General features: G+C 34.7%; 2 protein-coding genes across 2 annotated transcripts; both read left to right on the forward strand.

Moving 5' to 3' along the window:
• Nucleotides 1–1,278: 1,278 nt before the first annotated feature.
• On the forward strand, nucleotides 1,279–2,316 carry LOC134234590 (uncharacterized). Its single transcript, XM_062716666.1, has one exon. The coding sequence runs from the start codon at nucleotides 1,279–1,281 to the stop codon at nucleotides 2,314–2,316; it is 1,038 nt and encodes a 345-aa protein (XP_062572650.1).
• A 16,909-nt stretch (nucleotides 2,317–19,225) lies between these two features.
• On the forward strand, nucleotides 19,226–22,020 carry LOC134234607 (uncharacterized). Its single transcript, XM_062716685.1, has 2 exons — nucleotides 19,226–19,273; nucleotides 20,786–22,020. The coding sequence occupies exon 2, from the start codon at nucleotides 20,788–20,790 to the stop codon at nucleotides 21,868–21,870; it is 1,083 nt and encodes a 360-aa protein (XP_062572669.1). The 5' UTR covers nucleotides 19,226–19,273; nucleotides 20,786–20,787; the 3' UTR covers nucleotides 21,871–22,020.
• The last annotated feature ends 1,491 nt before the right edge of the window (nucleotides 22,021–23,511 follow it).

A 23,511-nucleotide genomic window follows, 5' to 3' on the forward strand; every position in this document is an offset into this window, starting at 1 on the left:
AATATTGATTTTGGGTAAATAGCATTTGATATTTCAAAAGTTCGAGTTTTTCTAAGACAACCCTTGTAAAACAAATTTTATTCTCTTTGCTAAATAACGACGTAAAATGACGTCATGTGATGACAAATCTTTAAATTGATCCTCGTTTGGTGTTAGGTGAAAGAGGGGGATACAAGTTTTATTTTAAAGTGGATATGTATGAAACAGCTGTGCTACCCCAGCGGTTGTATTATCAATATATTACTTATTCTAATACAACAGGCATTCTAATGCAATTGTTTTGTAAAACACTTTTAGATTGGCTTATGCACTGATGTTTGAATGAAGCAGTTAAACGAGAATTAAGGAGGCAGAAAGCAAATTTCTAAATTTCTATTTTAATGAGAGAATTCAGACACACGTAGAAAAATATATGAAGCACTATCCTGAAACCAAGTACCTATGGGCGTACTTGAATTCTTCACTCAATAAATCAAAAACAGTACTCAAGACTGACTAAGAATTAGTTTAATTATAATAAATGGTTCCGTCTAACTTAATCAACTTTCATCAAATTTTGAAGATTTCCTTGAAAAAAATAAACATGGACTCTATTAGAATATCACAAATGAAAGTTAAATTACAGCAAAGTATTTTTTGAAATATAATTTCTCTTAGCATGCCTAGCTAACTTTCTGAATCAGTACATTCTGTTTAAAAACTATATATATTTTTTATGTAAGGATAAAGCATATAATCTTGAATTTGATTACTCCAAAAATATTTTTTCCTCTTAAATTCAAAATAAGTTGAGAACAATCAACAATCAAATAAAGCATTCTTTATATTTTAAGATAAGATTTCTACTTTACTTTTTAAAGTAATTTATCAATAAACTGATCAATGACTATAACTACTAAAAGTTGTATTATACAAGATATATGTGAATTTCACCTTTAATCATTGCCAGTAAAACAGCCATATCAGAGTCAGTGTTTGTGGGACTGTGTCGTAAATTGGGGACCTCACAACTGGTGGCCATGAGAAGAAACGTTATGGACATCATTGATATGGTGGAAAATCAAATGAGAAGAAGTTATGAGAACAGTATGATGATAAGTGGAAGTTACTGAGAAGGATTCAGACTGAAAGGATCTGACGTGGACTTTATGGACTTGCCAAATAATCACCGTATGATCTGGGACTTATCTCAGTCTCAGTACTACAACACACACAGACAAACACTGTGTTATAATTAATAACACACATTATATATATAGTTCTAAATACAGACAGATCATGTGTTCTCAATCACCATCACACTTAACTCCACATGGACCCTGTACCAGTGGAACATTTGCTGAAATAGAATATGATTATGCCGACTGTTTTATTAGTGACTTTTGGCCTCCATCTGCCTCCTCATGGATAGACAGATGTCACTCGTGGCCCCAGCCTTTTGTTGTTGATGATATAGTAAAACATGGGTGTCACTTTGTAGCAATCGGACAAAAGCTAGGAAGAAATGAAGACCATGAATGGAGAATTTCTTTCTCTCTGACAGAACAGAAACTAGTGTATGCAATGGACCACTGTCAATTTTCAACTTACGGTTTACTTAAAATGTTTTTAACAGAAATAATTAACATTGGACTAAGTGGTGATGATAAATTATTGTGTTCTTATCACACAGTTTTCTGGGTGATTCTACAAAATACAATACCTCACTGGTGTCCAAAAACTCTACTGGAATGTTTCTGGGTCTGTTTTAAACTCATCCTCAAATGGGTGTATGAGGGGATCTGTCCTATCTTTTTTATTCCAGATAACAAAATGTTTCTGAGCAAAATTCATGGCGACAAACAACATCAACTATTCATGAGACTGTATGGATTGTATGAGAAGGGTTTAGCATTCCTGCTACACAGTCCCTCCATTAGGTCTTGTATTATAAATGTACTGCATAACCCCAGACTCTCCATCAGTACAGATGATCATACTCTGATTTCTGAGATTGATTTTGACGTAAGTCTATATAATGAAATACAACGCCTTGGTACATCATACAAATTGAATATACAAGGCTGTATTAGATATCTACATACAATAGAACAGATGATAAGTTCATCCCTCCTGACAAAGTATCAAGTCATTAAGCTACACAAAGCTACAGCTGATGTCCTCCAGAACACTGCTTTTATATTACACGTGGAAACTTTCACACATAAAAAGAAACTGAGGTATAGAGCTGACAGAATGTCCTATCACATGCTGAAATCAGCAGCCAAGTTTGGTTTTATTTCTGACAAGCTGTACATAGCCATGTATTATTACTAGGGATGTCAAATCGGTTCATTTTTAATACTCGGTTACTCGGACGTTTTTCTGATCGAGTACCCGGGTACTCGGTAAAAGTCTAAATAAATATGAACAAGTTAATTGATAACTGTCAAACATTGAAATAAAACCAATTGGTCTGATGGGAAGTTTACCTTAAATTATGACAACTTTGTGCCCGACGAAATTTAATCACATTTTTTTAAGTACAATTTATTTATCAGATAAATACGAGAAATAAAATCATAAATGGCTCACAGTGGTTTTGTTTAATAAAATTATCTGTTCCCTAATGGTAATGTAACTCTATTAATGCGTTTGACGTCCAAGTGATAAGTCGTCAGAGCTACATGTACAGTATTAACTTGATCAATTTCTAACAGAGCGGATTTACGATCTTCGTACACTTTTCGATCATTGATTTCATTAAAATTACAAGACGGCATGTTGTAGTTTGGTGCAATGATGATGGACATAAGATTTTTAAAACCTCTGCATTCAACCATTTACATTATTTGGCACGTTATCAAACGCATCCACATCAACAGTCGCACGTGCAATATCGTCTGTCTCTTTCCCCGAGAATTTACGGCTTCTGGAGAATTGACAAAATTATCTAATTTATTTCAACATATATAATAGACCTTAAACGATGTTCGATGAAAACAAATTATTAGAGCAAACTAAACGTAAGGGTAGAAGACAATCGAAGGTGAGAAAAGCCAGGTAGGTAGCAGGTGCTTGGTCATGGTAATTACTGTATAAACGCTGCCACAGGCGATAACGGTCATTTAGAGGCTCAGGAAACACTAATTACTGTATGTACAAATGCAATGAACATTTTACGTTTAAAACCGATATTTTAATGCATTAATAAATAAGCTTAGAAATATTTAAAAATATACATCCGAGTAACCGAGTACCGATTTTAGTATTCGATACTCGGACGTTCGATCGAGTACCCGGTTAACCGGGTACTCGTTGACATCCCTAATTATTACAATACACTTAGATACATGGAAGTATTGTCTATTATAGATTTGATCAAGGTCAAGTTAAAACAGCCATATATGATACATCGGTCAAACACAGATACAGACATGTATAGTGAAGCTGTAGGGGGACAGTCCTGGTCTACAAATATGAGACATGCTGTAGCCCGGATTATCATACTTGACAATAGAATCCTTTACATCTGTGAATTGATACCAGAACAACAGTCTGCTCTACAGAACGATATACCTTTATTATTTGTCCCATCCTTTGTACTGTTATACATGCTAGAAGTCTTGTGCTACAGACATGTAGACACAATGAGAGCAAAAACAGCTCTAGATGATCTACAGACACTAGTTTACTTTGATCAGGGACATATTATACCTTTACGTCTCAGAAACATATCTTGGCAGGTTCTGGGGATCTGTCAATAGATGACAGGGAACCTCCAGGCTGCTCAATACTCATATCAACAATCTCTCAGACAAGAATCAGTATCAACAGTCAGTATGATACGCATGGCTACAGAAATGCGAATACACGAAATCTGTCGACGAAATAAATAAATTAGTAAAATAAAGGTTAGGTGTTCGTTATAGCTTACCTGATAGTGTTTATAATCTTTATCATGATTTTCTTGTAAAAAGAGGTAATCAATGCAAAATGAAACAGATTTGAACTTTTAAAGCTATCAAGAAAAACAACAAACAAATAATTATTTTGATGTATGTTTCGTAGTAATATTGTGTTTTGTTGTTATTTTTTATTTGGAGGAAAAAGTTGTAAAATTAAAGAAGACAAATGTAACCTTTGGGCTTTGAGGAGTTATTTTATGAACACAGTTAAGTAAGTAAAATGACATCGGAGCCCTCCCCTCCACTAAAACGCGAATTCTTCTTATGTTAGAAAGAAGAGTCATATAAAACGATAAAGATTTGATAAATATTCTTGTTATCAAAATACAAAAAAAAAACCTGTATGCAAAATTAATTAAAGTCGCATTCATAGAAAATAGTTTTTTTTTTTCAGAACTAACTCAGCATTCAAAAACAAACTCTTCCAACATATATAACTATTGAAAAAAGTAAAAAGTATCACAATTTTGACCAGTAGTTGTTGCTATGGAAGCAAACCCTGAATCCCTCCTCGTTGTAAGGCTGGAAGATCTCTCTCCCTGGCGGAGCCTCTAATCTGATTCTTTCAGAAGTACCGATGTTTATTCCCATTCTAATGCAACGTATGCATTTTTTGTTGTATACTTTTTATTTTGTCAAGTTTTGTTACTTGATATATGCCACGGGACATTACGTTTTTGCGTCGCTCTATCATGACATTACAAATCATCCTGAATGTTATAAAGTGCAGGGGTTTGTAGAGGGAATTTTCTGGCCAGGCTTATATCTCCCTTATATTAGGTTCCTGTGACAGTAAAATGCACATTTGTCATCAGATATAGAGACTATATCTTGTCTTAGAAACTATATTTTTGACTTTGATTAAAGTGTTTTAGGGCAAGTACCCGTTATAATAACTGCCGAAACACTCTTTGCTATATTTCAATATACATTTATGAATGCTTATATTTCCAAGGGAATAGAATGTTGCAAAGTTTGGTTTAGAGTGTAGGGTCCTAATAAATTTCATGGACAAGTTTGGCTGATTGATGTCTTTATTTTCACACCGAGTTCCAAGAAGCTCTGTTGGAATTTAGCGAGACTACAGCGATATAGGTTAAATTTTATTCAAGGAAATGTGGCTAAAACGTGAAAACACGGTACACAGAAATGTTATGTTACGTTTCACATCACGACACCCTAGAATATTTGTAGAAATATACTTCAATCTCTCTTAAATTCATTCAGTCTTTAATATTAGTATCCTTATGACATTATTTTCTGTAGTCATGTATTAATTTTTTTTTTACAAACGTTCCTGCATGAGAATGAAATATATTTATTGGCGTCAGATTAGTAAATGAGGTACATGTACCAACATGGCTTTAATTGACAAATCAGCTGAATGTAAATGACAAATACATTGTTGGTCACAATGGATTTTACAGGAATTTTATGTTTCGAAAAAAAATAATAATTTAATGACGATCGGAAGGACACATAAAACATTTTATTCGATGTATTTTGTGTTGGAAAAAATCTGTATGTTTGTATTCTATTACTTTCATGCTCTCAATTTCAAACAATTCATTTTTTAAATAAACGCGGAATTGTAGCTTTCCTAAAACTGCACTGCAAGGAAATTTGTGTTGCTTTTCCTTTCTTGTACTAGCGATGAATACAATTGCCAGGTGGATTCCCTGGCCAAAACTTCTGATTTAAAAAAGAACCTTTGTTGTCCATATAAATGCCTAAGAGATGCTACCCGTTTTCCTGATCCTTGAAGCGCCAGTCTTCTAAACTTACCACATATTAAACTTTATTATACTTATTTTCTAGTAAACAACAAATTACAAATGCCTGTGACATCTTTCACAGTATTTAATTTTAGTATGTATTTTTCTCCAAAAGAACAGTATTTACAGTCTATTTAATGTCGATCATAGCTTTTAGGATAATTGTGATTACAAACTTCTCAATCGTCAACGTCCCTTAATTGTGCAGCAATATACCCTTATCACCTGCATATGGGTTTTCTATCTTTCAGTTGATTCGATATGCAAGAGCATGCTCCACGTATGAACAATTTCTAAAACAAGATAAGTTATTGATAAACAAGTTGATGAAACAAGAATGCCAGCTGTCTCATTTAGTGAACTTAAATAGTGACTGTCGTTTTTATACGTCAAATTGTCATACCATTTTTTATACACTGAATTGTCGACGGATTTTTCTGTTATTTCCCGATCATGACAGGGAGCACACGTCGGGTGCGACGAGTTAGCAGGGAATGCTCACTCCACCATGTCACCTGATCCAACTTCTGATGTTTTGGACGTCCGTCTTTGCCCTGCTCCTATTTTGTATTGTTTTTTGGACTTTGATATTTAATAATGTTCGTTATCTCCATATCCTTCAAAGTGCCAAACTTTCACTTATAACGATTATGGTCTTAAAGGGGTATTTTTATTTAAAAACAACTTCATTGAAATGACTTGAACTTTTGTGAATATTCTGAGAATTCAACGACAACGACATTCTGTATAACATCTGGTCAAATATCTATGTTTGTAAACAGAGCTCGATCTCTATTATTGTTAATGATTAAGTTTTACGGGTTCAATTTGTTTATTCCGCACACATCAATAAGCACGGAATTACAAGAGTCAGTTGATATAGTCAGCATTTGACTTATTGATAGATTATTTTTGCTGACAAAGTCATTTAATCGAACGAAGAACTTTGGAATGATGAATTTTTATGAGACTCCTGGTATTCTTGACAGGGTAACAGGACTGCTGTTCTAATTCAATATATGTCCTCAATAACACCAGGCTTTCCATCTCTACGGATGACGAAACTCTGATTTCTGAAACTATGTTTGATGTAAGCCTATTTGATGAAATACACTCGCAAGACACAATAATCACATTAAAGCTACAACGAAGTATGAGATGTCTACATACAATAGAACAGATGATAGGTTCACCCCTCCTGACACAGTATCAAGTCCTTCTGCTACAGAAACTTAGTGCTTCTGTCCTACAGCAAAGTGCTTTTATATTACACATGTCACAAAGCAATATTTATACACTTAACAACAGACTGAGGTACAAAGCTGACATTATCTCCTGTCACATGCTGAAATTAGCAGCCAAGTTTGGTTGTATTACTGACATACTGTACATAGCCATGTATTATTACAAGACTCTTAGATACATGAAAGCCATATGTGATGTATAGGACAAATGTAGATAGAGATTTGTATAGTGAGGCAGTAGGGAGTGGGTCCTGGTCTAAAAAGATGAGACAGGCTGTAGCAATGGATATTGGACTTTACAATAAAATCAGTTACATCAGTGAGTTGATGCTAGAACAACAGTCTTCTCTACAGAAAATTTACAAGTGTTTATTTATCCCACCCTTTATACTTCTATACATGCTACAGATCTTTTGCTACAGACATGCAGACACAGTGAGAGTACAAATAGCTCTAGATGATCTACAGACCCTAGTTCACAATGATCAGGGCCAGCTTATACCCAAAGAGATCAGAGACATATCTTGGTAGATTCTGGGGATCTGTCAACAGGTGACAGGGAACCTCCTGGCTGCTCTATACTCAAACGAACGATAACCATTCAACAAAATAGAAACAGCTACAGTAACGAGAATACAGGGAATTTGTCGACAGAATCCTTCATATACATAAATGTCAGACATTTGTAGGAGTTAACCTGATATAGATTATCATTTACATATCCTCATTACATATTTTTATTTCTCAGTCTTTATTACATTAAACATTGAAATACTGTAATTTATTCATTGAATAAAATGATTGCCATGTGATAAAAGATATCAAAATGATAACCTTTCACAATGTGACAAATATCAGAAGCACTAAAACTCTCGATTTTCCTTCCCATAACGAAGAGTGTTTTTTTTAAAAAAAAAAACTTCTTGACCTGCTAAAAGGTAACTAAGTCATGACGTCTCAACGGCTCAACTATGACATCATGTAGCCACCGACTGTATTACGATATACAGAGGCAAGGGAAAAATCAAAGAAAGAAAAATCTGTTCCTGTTCTTGAATATGGAATTTGTTTCACTCGTGAGACAGATTTTTTTTCATATTTTTATTCATGAAAATCTTGTCCCACTCGTAAAATAAATTCCATATTCAACCACACACCATTGAATCTCCTCTATTTATTTTACCTCTAAATACTGGATATTTAATGAGAGGCACCAAAACACACTGAAAGACCAATGATAAAATAATGACCGCGAAAAATCCTTAAGCAGAATTAAATCATTGTTATTCTTTATTTTCTAAGTAATATCTTTTGATTCATGGTTAGTGTTATCAAAATGAACAACAACAAAAACTGACTATTTTTCAACTTTATATACAAGTATTCCCCACGATAAAATTAAAGTCCTGGCTTTCTGATATTGTTGACATCTGCTTTTTCAATAAAAACAATCCTATTATACACACAATTACTCTGGGGTTAATATTTAAAAAAAACATTTTAAAAAACGCTCAAGTTTCTGGTAGACAATATAAATGTGGTTTTTGGAGACCAGGTCTTCTAACGAGCTAATGAAATTCTCATGGGTACAAATTGCGCCCAGTTATAACCAATTTCTCTTTGTATTTTAATGAATCAGAATTTGTTTAAAATCATTAAAGTGCTTACAATAACCACGCGCAAAATACAGACTGTAAACTATCATTATAGCCACGAGCTGAAATTTGTCAGTTTGTATTTACATTTCCATATAAATAAATTGTTAAGATTTTGATTGTGTTATTCATTTTTCCTGGTATTTCATGTTATGCTGACCTATAATAATATCATTATAGCTGTTCTATCTCTTCAGGTAAAATGTAAAGCTACTCAGGGTTATCCTGGCTACTCAATTAAGAAATAAACAACTACGTTAAAAAGTTCTTTGTAAAATGAATTTAGTTGGTCACGTGGTCAAATCCTGTGAAGTCCGAAGGGCCTTTCGGTAGATTTGATCACTTACCAACTACAGCGCTGTGACAAAAGTATTCGCGATTTTTCAAAATGGCGGCCGTAAACAAGGACGCGCTTCAAGGAACAAACATCTAAAATATATAATTAAATATCATTTTAACTTACCTAATATTTTGTGAGGTGTCCCTTAGATTTAATGACAGCTAGTAAACGGCGTGGTATGGAATCATACAGAGTTCTTATGTAGTTCTGATCAAAGGAAGTCCATATGTCCGAAACGACGGCGAAGAGCTCCTCGGGGTCGTTACGTTTTGTTGCCGATTTTGTAGAGTTCGTTTCATCCGAAGCCACAAGTTTTCAATAATATTGATGTCCGGGGACTGTGCCGGTGGAACGACGAAAAGTGACCCCCGTAGAATATTGACCAGGGGGTCATTTTTCTACGTTGAAAAATGACCCTGGGTCAATATTCTACGACAAGAATGGTCATTTTTCAACTGTAGAAAAACATTCCAGACCATTAATTCTACGACTCCACACACGTTGAAAAATGACCCCGTAGAAATTTGACTCCCTACTTTTTTTTATACTATAAAAACGTATATCTGTGTCTCCTGATATTTTTTCATACTTTCAAATGTAATTAGGGGGAATTTTTTTTATGTACATGTACTTTTATCCTTTCCAACATATATTTGATTGCATATCATAATAGTAGCATCACAATCAATGTATCAAGTATGGATTTACTTTTGGCTTGCAGAATTCCAATGGAAAACATCAAGAGTACTGTGCAACAATATATTCTAGAAGTGGTGTGAATCAGATGTGGATACTAAAAAAGAACTTTTGGACAATTTGAAATCACAAGATTTTTCCAAAATCAACAGCTTAAAAACTTTTGACTTTTCAAGTTTATACACAACCATTCCCCACGTTAAATTAGAGACCAGGTTTTTTTTTATATCATTGACAGCTTTTTTTCAATAAAAAGGGAATTTGTAAATTTACTTACCTGGTCATTGGTCATTTGCAAAATTATATTTTATTTGTTTCAACACATTCTCATTGTACACACAAGTACTCTGAAGTTGACATCAAAAAGATGCTTGAGTTTCTGATTGACAATATCTATGTGTTTTTTTTTTTTGGAGACAAGGTCTTGCAACAATTCATTGGAATTCCCGTGGGTACCAATTGCAATCCGTTATAAGCAGACCTATTTTTGTATTCATATGAAGTAGAATTTGTCCAAAATCTTAAGCGTGAAAAGAAGAAAACACTTGCAATGGCCTTCAACTCAGCATTTAGATATATCGACGACGTATTGTCAATTACCAATGGTAATTTCCATACCTACTTATATATATGATATATATAACGATATATCCTGTTGAGCTTGAGATAAAAGATGCCACATATTCTGACACATTTGTTTCATACTTGGATATTTTAATTGAAAGACGTTAATGGTAATCTAACAACCAAGCTATATGATAAACGTGATGACTTTAACATTTCTATCGTCAACTTCCCTTTAATACTTATATGAAGCAATATATCACCTGCATACTGAGTTTATGTAATTATCTCAGTTGATTCGATACGCAAGAACATGGTCTACGTATGTACAATTTCTAAAACGAGGTAAATTATTGACAAGCAAGTTGATGAAACAAGAATATCAGCGGTATCATTTAAAGTCTTCATTTAGTAAGTTCTTTGGTCGATACAATGACATTGTCAGCAAACTTTATACAATTTATCATTGAGTCAAATGCTGACTGAGGTTTTTCATACTAATTATTAGTCCATTATTTATACACTGAATTTACGACGGATTTTCTCTTTCCCGATCAAGACAAAAAGTACACGGCGGGTGTGGACGGTCAGCAGGGGATGCTCACTTCTCCATGTCACCTGATCCCACCTCTCATGTTTTGGAAGTCCGTGTTTGCTCTGTTCTTATTTTGTATTGTTTTATGGACTTTGAGAATGAATACTGTTCGTGATCTCCATATCCTTCTTCATTGAGAAATTACGGTGTTTTTTATCATTCAGAGGTTCTGCTCCGAAAATGGCATGATATGTTTCTGATTACCATAAACTTTGAAATTTTTTACACATCAAAAAAACATCATAGAAGCAAGAAAAGCAACGTCATTTTACTGTATAAATTCAATTCCCTTAGCTCTTACCTTTAAACTTACATATAAATCTGTATGCATTATGCTTTAAAATACATACATGTACTTTTTTAACTACCTTATATAAGGTACTATACTTTTTCCTGTATATACGGGAAATACCATTCACACTGGGAACGTTCTTATAATGATATCAAAAAAAAATCCTCCAAAACTGGCAAAAATTTACACCTTAGTTAATAATAGATCAACCTTCAGAGATATCTATAAATTTGAAAAAAAACTTTCCTTTCAACACTTTTTCGCTCACAAACACCTGACAAATGGTTGCTGTAACATCCCCTTTCTTCTGAGATTTTATAGACACTAACTTTGCAAATACAAATGAACTCTTAGTCTATCATGCCATTACTTTGATATCTAAAGTCCTACCACATACCGTAAAAAACTCCAAAAATCATCACATTTAGATATACATGTAGAACGGGGAAAACGATACATGTGCCAATTTTTTGAAAAACGAGAACTTCTTTTTTCATTTAATGTTTTATGCTACAGTCCCCATTTTGTTCAAGTTTTGTTGACACTAGCAAACGACAAAAGACATTTTGCATGCTTTTAGCTAACCACTTTTTGTTACCTTTGCATCAAAGGTCAGAGGCAATTTAATTTCGGACTTATCTTTACAAATTAAACCATCCCTATTCTTTTATGAGAAGTTTGAAACTTCAATCATAGAAAACCAAATATTTTTATAAGATCTATTTTTCTAAGCTAGCGCTAATTTCGCGCCAGTTTTAAAAGTAGGGATCAAAAATGTGAAACTTTTGAAAAATAAAACTTTATTCTGAGTTTTGCAAATTATTTATTCAGAGTAAAATCAAAGACATTTATAATTAATTAATCGTGGAAACTTTTAAAACTTCTTTTCTGACACCAGCGAGAAAATGACCTTTTCAAAGATTAAAATGACAACTGTGGAAATTTACTGCATTAAATGTAATAAAAGATTCAAAGAATGCGCGTATCTTTGCTCTAATAGCCTGAGAACATTTTAATTGATATTGTTTTTCTTTAATGGGGATAAAACGGTTTGTATTATTCATATAAGGTATTGCATAGCTCTGATTTCGTTATTTAAGCTTAAAAGCTTTCAGAAATTACATATAACACTTCAAAGCATAAGACTGCTTGATAATACCGGTATATGTCCCCTAGCAAGAATACTAGTATTCCTACCAAAAAGAATGATTTTGCATTAAAAAATGACAAGGGGTCATTATTCTACGGGGTCATTTTTCTACAACGCACACGGAGAAAAACGACCCCAAGGCCATAATTTCTACAGAAAAGTGGGTTATTTTTCTACGTTGAATATTGACCTGGGGGTCAAATTTCTTCGTAGAAAAATGACCCCCGGTCAATATTCTACGGGGGTCACTTTTCGTCGTTACACCTGCCACACAATAGTTGGAATGTTATTTTCCAGTTTGTAGTCCCTCGTAATATGGGCTCAATGTACGGGGGCATTATCATCTTGAAAGCGGTACGGTTTGTTGCTAAAATGCCGAGCAATTACAGGCCATAAATTGTTTTCTAGAATTGCAATATATTTTTCTGCATTTATGTTACCGTTGACAAGGCAAAGGGTTCCTACTCCGTAATATGTAATGCAACCCCACACCATAATAGACATCCTTCTCTGTCGCGGAGGACACATGGATTGGGGAAGGAACGCTTCTGTTGATGTTGACTCCAAATGTATACTCTGTGGTTTTCACCCAGAACGATCTGACTTTCATCGGAGAAGATTACACAGTTCCAATAATCATTAAAAGTAAGTTTTCTCTTCTCGAGACACCAAGACATACGCTTTTTTCTGTTGACCTGTGACACAGCCATCTTTTTTCTTACCACTCATCTCTTCACATCATGTTCATGTAAAAATCTTTGCACTGTCCGTGGATTTGCATCCCTACTTCTGTTTAAATCATTTGTAATGTCACTTAAAACATGTTCCCTGTTCATTTTTGTATGACGAACAAGCCAGTTCCGATCCCGCTGCGACATCTTGAAATCGCTTTGTTTATCTCCCCCGTGTATAAATACTTGTTCCAGATTGATCTGATTGTAGATTCCGATATTCCTAATAAATTTTCAATTTCACACGTCTTTTTACCTTCTAACTTCATTTCAACAATCAATTTTCGTACATCGCTCGTCAATTCTTTAGATTTTCGGCCCATGGTGAATGATATGTTTGTTTACGATTTTACAAGAATGCAGACGACGGAAATCGATAAACTACGTCACTAACTTGCGAAAGATAACTCTCTGAAAATTTCACTGGATAAATCGGCCTCGTTCAAAAGTTATTCCCCTTTGAACAAACGAAGTGTATATTGACACAATGAGCCCTAAAGATGGCACAGGGACAATCTCAAACTTTCATGTAAATCAAGCCTTTTATCATTATTTCTCCGCAGGCGCAACTGCTTCCAGCCCCGTGCTCATGACCTAAGCTGCCACACAAATTGCAGAATAACATTTGTACATACCAATGAACAGCAAGAGATAATGTCTCAACCACCTCGTTTTCAAGCTACAATTCATCTTATGAACCCACCCCCGCTTTTCTGGTGAAATACCGGTAGAGTGAGTTTTGAGCTTAGTTTCGTATTTCTAGTCCATATCCCATATACGGTAGTTGTGACACTAAAGTGTCATATTTCAATAAAATACACAAGGCCACCAATTTCCTCCAAATGCACCCAGAAAATATTCTAGCTACAAAATACCTATAATATGCATTCAAACCTCAGGTTTCTCTGGGTTTTTTTTCTATATTTTTACCGGTACTTTATTCGAAACTATTCTCTGACACCTATGTTGTGACGCGCAATGACCTAGAAAATGTTTAGTTTTGAATGTTCGCCTCGCTCCAACATTTGAATATTTACAATAATGGTCAGCAGTCATCTTCAGGAACAGGGGCGTAGTATCCGGGGGGGCCTGCCCCCCCCCACTTTTTTTCACAACGTTACTTACACTATAGGAAATGTTAATTGAAAGCCTGGTTGGCCCCTCCACTTTTAGACATGTAGCGAAAATGTAGCATAAGAATTGGTACTAAAAGTAGTTGACACTGAGAAAAAAGTTTACCTACCCCCCCCCCCCCCCCCCCCCCCCCCCCCCCCCCCCCCCCCCCCCACGAAATAGGATTTTCGAATTTGGGAACCAATTTTTTTTTTTTTTTTTTTTTGCTTGTAAACTTTTTCCAGGTAAGTAAAAAAAAAATTTCTCTGCCTGGCCCCCCCACTTTCAAAAACGATGCTACGCCACTGAGGAAGACAGTTTCTGTTTACAATGAGAGAACAATAAATTCTACTGAGAATAATTTAACTATTTTATGAGTTTTTTTATGTATTTGAAGTCAAAAGCCCCGTTATCGCCTGTTTTAGTTTATCTTCGAAGGAATTTCGGGTTGAAAAGGTAAGTGCGATTTTAGGCAAATTGTAGTATTCAAAACATGTTTCACACCGGAGAAAGATCCATTGAACATCTGAAAAATGAAAAAATGAAAAATGTCCGCATGTTTAAATTATTTTATCTTTTTCATCGCTTTTAACTTTATAGTTAACCAGGTGCAGGAATATGTGGACAAAATATGTGATTCGGTCACGCTATGACCTCTGCCCCCCCCCCCCCCCCCTAATAAGTTCATCAAAATTGATCTTATTTTCTCCTCAATATGTTCATCTAAGAAAAATATTTGCAAATGTAAAAATTTAGAATTAAACACCGGTACTCGTTATACATACCGTACCGAGTACTAGATCATCGTTTCATTTCATACCGATATTTTACTCCTATTTCTAAATATACAATTTTAAAGTGATTTTTTCAAAACGATATAAACACTAGCTCAAAAATGGTCCATATTATGTTGTAAAGTCATGCTAATAAAGAAAATGGGGCATGTGCCAATTTTTTATAAGCACTGCTAGCCAGTAAATTTTCAATATGTAATGACCAACTAGCGTCATGTGAAAATAGTACTCTAAGATGTTTGTGCTCATTGAGAAAGTCCAAATGGCATTGTTGGTAGAGAAGCTTTGGATATTCAATACTTCTCTTTGTGCTGAAGATTATATCTTTAGTTTTAGAGGGGTTGAATTTCATTAACCATTTCTTTTATCAAAGTTCTAGTTCATTAAGATCTCTGCTAAGATTTCTTTCAATAATTTTCATATTTTGAGATGAATGCTGCAAAGAATTGTCATATGCAAATAGTCTACATAAAGTAATCATATTGTCAGCAACATCATTCACATAAATTTAAAACAGAAGTGGCCCTAAAATTGAGCCTTGGGGAACACCAGCATACAAAGATTCAGGTAACGATAGCAAATTACGGTACAAAATTCTTTGATATCTACATTCTAATTATAGCTTTCTATCCATTTATACAATTTTCTATTTATCCCATATGTTTTAAGTTTAAACAAAAGACCTTTATGTCAGACATGATCAAATGCTTTTGATAGGTCACAAAATACCATACAACAAAATTGTTCATCATCTATAGATTTAATAATATTATATGTTTCAATTAACTGATATACAGTTGAGTGACCAGGTAGGAAACCAGTCTGATATTTGTAAAAGAGATTATTGCGATGAAAATAAAATTTCTGTACTTAAAAACCACTCGTTCCATGATTTTCCCTACATAGCTCAGCAACTAAATTGGTCTATAGTTTGAGATTACAGAAGGGTTTTCCTTTTTAAAAAGAGGAAGTATGTTAGCTAGTTTCCATTCTGAGGGGAAAACACATTCATTCAAAGATCGATTAAACAACAAAGGGGTTTGGAGAAAAAAAAACTTCTGTATTGATTCACAATTTAAGATTATATAAGTGAACCCCAGCATGTTAAAAATCAAAGTACTCAGAAGTACAGAGAGCCGGGCTCATTTACAGGGTAGAATGGATTTCTTACATGAATTACGTTTATACATGTTATATTCTGATGAAAAAATTATTTTAAAACTATCAATATAAACGATAAGACACTGACAGTGAGTTTTTTTCAATCCTAATACCACGGTCCGATTTTGTCAGAATCAGAATTAATCTGGTACCGCGGCTGAATGTAAACAAACATGCCAGTCTGGTTCCCTCTCCTGCTTTACCTCGTATGTGTAGTTCTTTGACTTATGAAGTTTTCAAAGTCATTACTACCAATGTTTATTTTATATAGATAAAACTTCGTTTTATTTTTGTTGCTTTATTTAGCGTTCGTATTATCTCAAAAGCGGTTGAGAGTAAGAACTATATTTTTGCACGTAACTTTAAAATGGCGACTAGGGGTCAACATCCTGCCTTGAACAGGATCGCATAAGCCGGTAATTGCTCTTTGAGCAATAAATGGATAAATGGTAAAAATGGTCACGCTCAAACTCGATAAGCAGTAGATAGAGTTTGACGAAGGATTTTTAATATTTGCAAGGGTGGTGCACACTTTTGGTGCACCAACCGTAAGTTTAGACCTCGAAAGACTGAAAGCAGAAAGAATCTGTTTGCAGGCAATTTATCTAACGGAGTTTCAGACGAAAATACAATTGGATGTGACCGACCTCGAAAAATCCAAGATGGCGTCCGATGGTTACCTTAGTTTATTATTAGGTAGGAGTATATTTTTTTAATTAAAAGAAAAATGAGTATAACGTCAGGTTCTTGTGATATGGACTGATGAATACTTTATATTACATATATGTATAGATTAGATGTTTTAGTGTAAACGGAAGGAGTTTTGCTTATAATTAAAAAAAAACTAAAAATCTGTATGAAAATTGTGACCTTTTAATATCCTTAAATCTAGATAAAATCCTGCATCTAAATAAAAAGAAGGGGAACTGTGCATGCGAGCAATGAGCTCAATGAATACTACCCCGCCTCCAATATGGTCATAATGACAAAGTCCATGTTCTGCACTGGGATTTCGAAATGTGTCTGATGAAAAAGTAAAATAAGAGGTGCATAATATCGCACTATATACCAAAGATTCAGTTTAAGTTTCATTAATTTTAATGAGTGGTAAAAGAGAAGTTGCAGATAAAAGATGGCTATCCCAAAACGCAACAGGCGAACGGAAGGACATCCCGATCACTGTATACCCTCCCGCTTTTCAACTGGGATATTCTTCGCAAGTACGTATGCTATGTATATTGTTAGAGTTTAAATGTACGATTGTATCACAGGCACCTGACGTTACTTATTTTTCTTTTAATAAAAAAAAATATACCCTTACCTTATAATAAACCAAGGTCCCCAACGCCGCCATCTTGAATTTTTCTAGGTCTGCCACATCCACTTGTATTTTCGTCTAAAACTCCATCAAATAAATTCCCTTCAACCATCTTCTTTCTGTGGCCAGTCTTTCGAGGTCTAAACTTACGGACACTGCAGCCAGAAGGGCGCATCACACTTGCAAATATTAAAAATCCCTCGTCAAACTCGATCTACTGCTTCAACAATCCGAGAAATCGCCAAAGGGGGGCCGGAAGTTTACATCAATATGCTAATGGGAATTCCGTATTTGTCAGTTTTGTGGTGGATCTAAAGCGGCGTGTTTTAATCACTTTGAAATTTTAATAAATAATTCGATTATTGAAATGAAAAAAAAATGCAAAATGGGAAAAATTAAACACTTCTTATGAATATACCTGTAAAATATACTGTATTAATCTATACAGATCGTTGCATTCGAAACAATCTTGAATAAAAGAGGGGGTGCTTGAAAAAAAAATCAACAATAAATCATCTAGAGTTTATTGAATGGTTTTCCAAAAACAATAGACTGCAAACCACCCAGTTATATATACATGTGTATATACATATATACCTGGCATATGCTTAATTGAAAAAGGGGAGGGGATACATGCACCTGATAAAAGAATATGTAATGAATGCAATTAGCTTATGCAATATGTATATGTATAATCTGTCACGTCACCAAAACAAAATAAAAATTTCGCCATGCCACTACTTTATTGCAAAACATAGAATTGCAGATTTCAACACTCCCCGGAATAATTTTAGTGTGGACCCCCCCCCCTCCCCGCACACACACACACACACACACACACACACACACACACACACACACACACACGTGCGTACATACTTTAAATAAACAAAGTCAATCTTCTCCACGGATAGCGCTCAATCAGGGCATCAATAATGACTGTGTTATTAATTATATCTAGTGCATGTAAGTAGGGACTTATACCCGACTCAATATTTTGTCTCAAAAATGTTCATTGATCAGCAAGCATGATATCAGGCCGATAAATATAATCGCAAGCTGTACATATCGAAATTATTTTGGAGAAAAATAAAATGAATGTTCTTACATGTATATTACGTTGTATTATTGTCTGACTTATTGTTTTTGGAACAAGTAGTTAACTTTCGCCGGTTATTTTTAAAAATAAATCGTACAAATATATTCACCAATCAAAAAAGGGCTTTCCTTAAGAATTTCAAGTCGTATGTAAACTTCCGGCCCCCCTTTGGCGATTTCTCGGATTGTTGAAGCAGTAGATCGAGTTTGACGAGGGATTTTTAATATTTGCAAGTGTGATGCGCCCTTCTGCTGCAGTGTCCGTAAGTTTAGACCTCGAAAGACTGGCCACAGAAAGAAGATGGTTGAAGGGAATTTATTTGATGGAGTTTTAGACGAAAATACAAGTGGATGTGGCAGACCTAGAAAAATTCAAGATGGCGGCGTTTTCTGAAACGTGATTTAGGCCCGTCTAAATTTTGATTAAGTTACTTAGTCGGACGAACTTAGGCCCAAAATCTACGACTTTTTGAGAAACGAGCCCCACCTGAGGTTTTTTAACAGAGCGAGTGCTTGCGAACATATCTATTGAGAGTATAACTAAGGATTTTTTGCGAGCGCTCGCGAACGTTAGCTCTGTTGAACAGTTGAATAGGCCTCTGACCTGCTACATTATTTTGGTGAACCCTGACAGGATTTTCATTGTCGTGGGTAGTGCCTTGTATAGACACGTGGTACACAATGTGAGTCCTATTCAGTGATTCGGACTTGGCTGAAATCTATTGTCTAGTAAAACCTGTTTTTCCATCTTGCCTATTGTTGGGTAAAATGAATTCACTTTTTCTTGGGCTTAGAGTGAGGTATGTTGTGATTTTTTTTTCACTTGTGGATTTCAAACTTTGATTTTTTTCAACTACTTTATTTCTTAAATAGTTTAATTAGAATTGAATTAGAAATGTTTTCGGAGGATTTAAGATATGGTCTTATGGTCTTATAACATCTACTCCAGCACGCTCTAACAGAAGCGTTCGTTTTGATATTGAGCAAGAGAGAGGTTTTAATTAGAGAGAATTACGCAGACAGGTAGAAAATCTTACTGCTGAATGTTCTAGGTAAAAGGATGAGATAAACAGAACGAAAGCTGAGAAAGAGAGATTTAAAAATTTAAATTCTGAGAGTGCTTAGACATTTACAATCTGAGAGTGATTTTTATTCAGATACTAGTCTATCTAGGGGTCAAAGGTCAGATAGAAGATGGGGTATTAGTGGGTCTGATTAGTGGGTCTGCTAATAAACGAAGGAAATAAGAAAATCCCTTCATTTGATGGTAGTTGTGAAATTACAGAACTTTTCATTCAATTTAACGAAGTAGCTCTATGGAATTAATGGACAGTGAGAGATTATGTACAAGTCAGTTGATTATGAGTCTGAAGGGTCCAGGGGCATGCATGGCCCGTAGTCGTCAAGCAGACTGGTATTTTTAACTTGAATAAATAGTACAGTAACTTTGGATACTGAAATAGTCGCTAGTTTTTTCTGACCAAACCCAGATATATTTGTTAAGGTGCCCCCCCCCCCTAAACACGTTGCCATCCTGGTGTGTTTTTTTTTAGCTGAGGGTGGGAAAAAATTTTACCTGAATTTATAACGTCAGGAATTGCTACTTTCAAGAAGTTATACTTTTGATCTGTTTTCAGCTTACATTTCTAATACAGTTCAGTTAAAAAAATGTGGTGTTATACAAATAAAAAGGGTTCTGAGCATGAAATTAATCAATATAAAATAAATACGTCCAACGTGATAAAAATTATCCGATGAACTGCTTTAATGAAAAAGATGTGTTTGTGAAAAACTATGCGCCCGGCGGCAACAAAGTTCGAAAATGCTATTTTTAGCATATAGGTCACAGTCAAGGTCACTAGACCTTGGTGTCATTTGAAAGAACTTAACTGGTGTAGTATGCATACCCCAAATATGAAGTCTCTATCTCTCATGGTTAAAAAGTTATGGTGAAAGTTCGAATAAGCTATTTGTACATGTAGCATATAGGTCACAGTTAAGGTCACAAGTCATTGACTTTGGTGTCATTTGAAAGAGCGTAATTAATGAAGAATGCAATTCCTGAACTAATGCACGTTTGGAAAAAATCAGTAGCTGTACTGTATAATAAATGTATTTGATGCACCCTACAATTAAGAAATGAATGTCTATAACTGGATCAAATCATATATAGATTCAATCCGATAAAAAATTGCAAGTACCAAACCGTGGTACTTGTAATTTTTTAATCGGATTGAATCTTTATATGATTTGATCGAGTTATAGACAAATTAATAAATTTAATTTTTAACCATGCTTTATGCTTCTTTCAGAGATGGAAAACATCCCAATGCAACTCATATGGAAGACCTTTTTATGTGTATTTGCTCTAAGTGTTTTAACTCAAAGTTTGAAAATTTGGAATTGGAGATCAGAAGTTCAGTTTCAAACAGAATTGTCTAATATGAAAAGAGATATGCATGTGCCTTCCTTAGAAGGATTCAACACACAAGTACAACAGAGTGCGCGACCACTAGAAGCATGTAAAAAATTCAACAGAACCTTCCCAACCTCGATGGAAGAAAATATGAATGTTGTGAAGAATTACAAGTTTACTGTGCCAACTGAACTTTTACATCGTCTTCAACTTGATGATGAGGGTATAAATACTTTGATAAATCGAAAACAAAACAGCTCCATACCTGTGATTGTATCAGGGATCTCAGATAACCATTTTGGCGAATTTGATGGACTACTCCACTCTATCAATATCCACCCGCGAAAAAAATATCCAGAGATAAAGTTCATAGTATTTGATTTAGGGTTATCAAAAGCCCACAGAGCTGATCTACAGAAGAAATGTAAATGTGATGTTAGAACATTCCCTTTTGAGAAATTCCCTTCCCATGTAAAACGTTTGCAAGGATATACCTGGAAGCCCATTAGTCTTCAAATGATGTTACAGGAATATGATTTTATCATGTGGGTGGACTCTTCTATCCGTTTCAATGAAAAATTTAATCAATTATTTGAACGAGCAAGGCGTATAGGGATTCAAATTCTCGAGGGAGACGGTTCAATCACTGTTCGAACACATCGAGGTTTATTTGACTTCCTAAAAGAAGAACCTTGCATGTTCAACTATCCGGAAGTCCAGCCTGGGTGGTTTCTTATCAAGCGAACTAAATTCGCACTGAAAATGTTACTGCGTCCAGTAGTGTCGTGTGCACTACAATATGGCTGCATGGATTTCCCGGATGCTGGAAGGTTCTTATACTGCAAAGACCCAAACAGACCATCAGCTTGCCATAGATATGACCAATCTGTTCATGGAATCATCTTGACGAGAATATTTAATAAAGTTCGAAACTCCATCACGTTTAAAGAAAAAGAATTTGGAAGTGTGTCCAGATCGTGATAGTCAAAGTTTATGTACAATGTTTTACATATTTTAGAATCTATTTGAATATCATGCGTTTGTTAAATATTTTATAGTAGCAGTTGAGTTTTTTCTTCGAAGTCAGTAACTTGTTATGCACAAGATATATGAACATTGTTACTTGTAATATAAATGCATTTATCAATTAATTTTGTCTAACATAATAAACATACACTGTGCTTCAGTTAAAAACTGAGGTGGATTGATTGATTGATTGATTGTTATTTGTTTTACTTCACATTCGAGAATTCTTCAGTCATGTAGAGACGTCACCAGGTACCGGTAATAGGCTTCAACTTTGACCTTTAACCTTTACTCTGCACCCAAGGCCATTGAACAGTGAGGGATCTTTATCGTGACAACACCTGTCGTGCATTTTAACTTTTGTCTTTATAACCAGTTGTGCACCCCACCCCTCAGGAACTATACTGACCCTGGGGCCACATGTTTCAAAATTTAGGAAATTTTATAAATTTATTTCATCATAATGGTTGATTAATACCAAAGAGCAGATTTCAAAGCATTAATTTATTTTCAGACTATGTATCCCCCGAAACCCCATGATTTGAACAAACTTAAATCTACACTTCTGAGGATGCTTCCATGTAAATGTGATCAATCATGGCTTTATTGTTCTTGAGGTGAAGATTTTTAAAGATTTTTCATATATATATTCCAATCTATAACTTTGATCATCCATTGTAGCCTGATTCTTCTCCTGGGGGTCATGATTTGAACAAACTTGAATCTACACTACCTAAGGATGCTTCCATATAAATATGACCAATCATGACTTTGTTGTTCTTCGTCAGAGGATTTTTAAAGGTATTTCCTATATATTCCTTTGTAAAACTTTGATCGTCCGTTGTGGACCCATTTTACCCTCGGGAGTCATGATTTGAATCTCAAGTATCTTTAAATGTCAACTTCAGAGAACTTGTGTTCAAAATAATTTTGAAAATGACCAAAGACAAGGTATAAGTAAATTTACGAGTTCCATATATTTAGTGAGAAAGCAGCTGTCAATGATATAGAAAAGCCTGGACTTAGATTTATCGTGGAGAATGATGGGGTGTAAAGTCGAATGAGATATAATAAAAAAGATTGATAGAACATTTTCTGGAAAGCGGTATGCATTTTTTTTATATAAGGATTTTTTTTTTTTAATGAAATTTAGGAATCCGGTGTAAAGACGAATAATGACCCCCATCGTATAATGACCCTTTTGCCCGTAGAAAAAGTGGCACCACCCTACAAATTTGCAGAACCCACGTGAAGAAAAATTACCCCCGTAGAAAAATGACTCCCTGTGGATTAAAGCTGAAAATTTTAGGGGGCAAAAAAAAAAAAATAGATAAAGAAGCATATTGGCCAAAATGCTCATCTGAGCTGATTTAGAATAAATTGATGATATGTTGATCTTATAACATACGATTATAGCTATATTTTAAGGTCAATGCAATGATTCAGAATCTAAAGGAGTAAAGATTTATCGAGCCTAAAGGGTTACGTAAACATTGTTTTTCATCGTACTGACAGAAAAAATCAACCGTATCATATTTTATTATATCCTCCGCTTCAGCCCCGGGGGGATCCGGGTTAGAATAGGTCCTCAGTACC

The sequence above is a fragment of the Saccostrea cucullata genome, unplaced genomic scaffold (genome assembly GCF_032062105.1).
Source record: "Saccostrea cucullata isolate Sc308-1 unplaced genomic scaffold, CSIRO_AGI_Scuc_v1 ctg571, whole genome shotgun sequence".
In the NCBI taxonomy this organism is placed as follows: domain Eukaryota; kingdom Metazoa; phylum Mollusca; class Bivalvia; order Ostreida; family Ostreidae; genus Saccostrea; species Saccostrea cuccullata.

Excerpts from the sequence above, each read along its gene's own strand:
- LOC134234590 (XM_062716666.1), top strand. The coding sequence starts at position 1,279 with ATGTGTTCTCAATCACCATCACACTTAACTCCACATGGACCCTGTACC.
- LOC134234607 (XM_062716685.1), top strand. The coding sequence starts at position 20,788 with ATGGAAAACATCCCAATGCAACTCATATGGAAGACCTTTTTATGTGTA.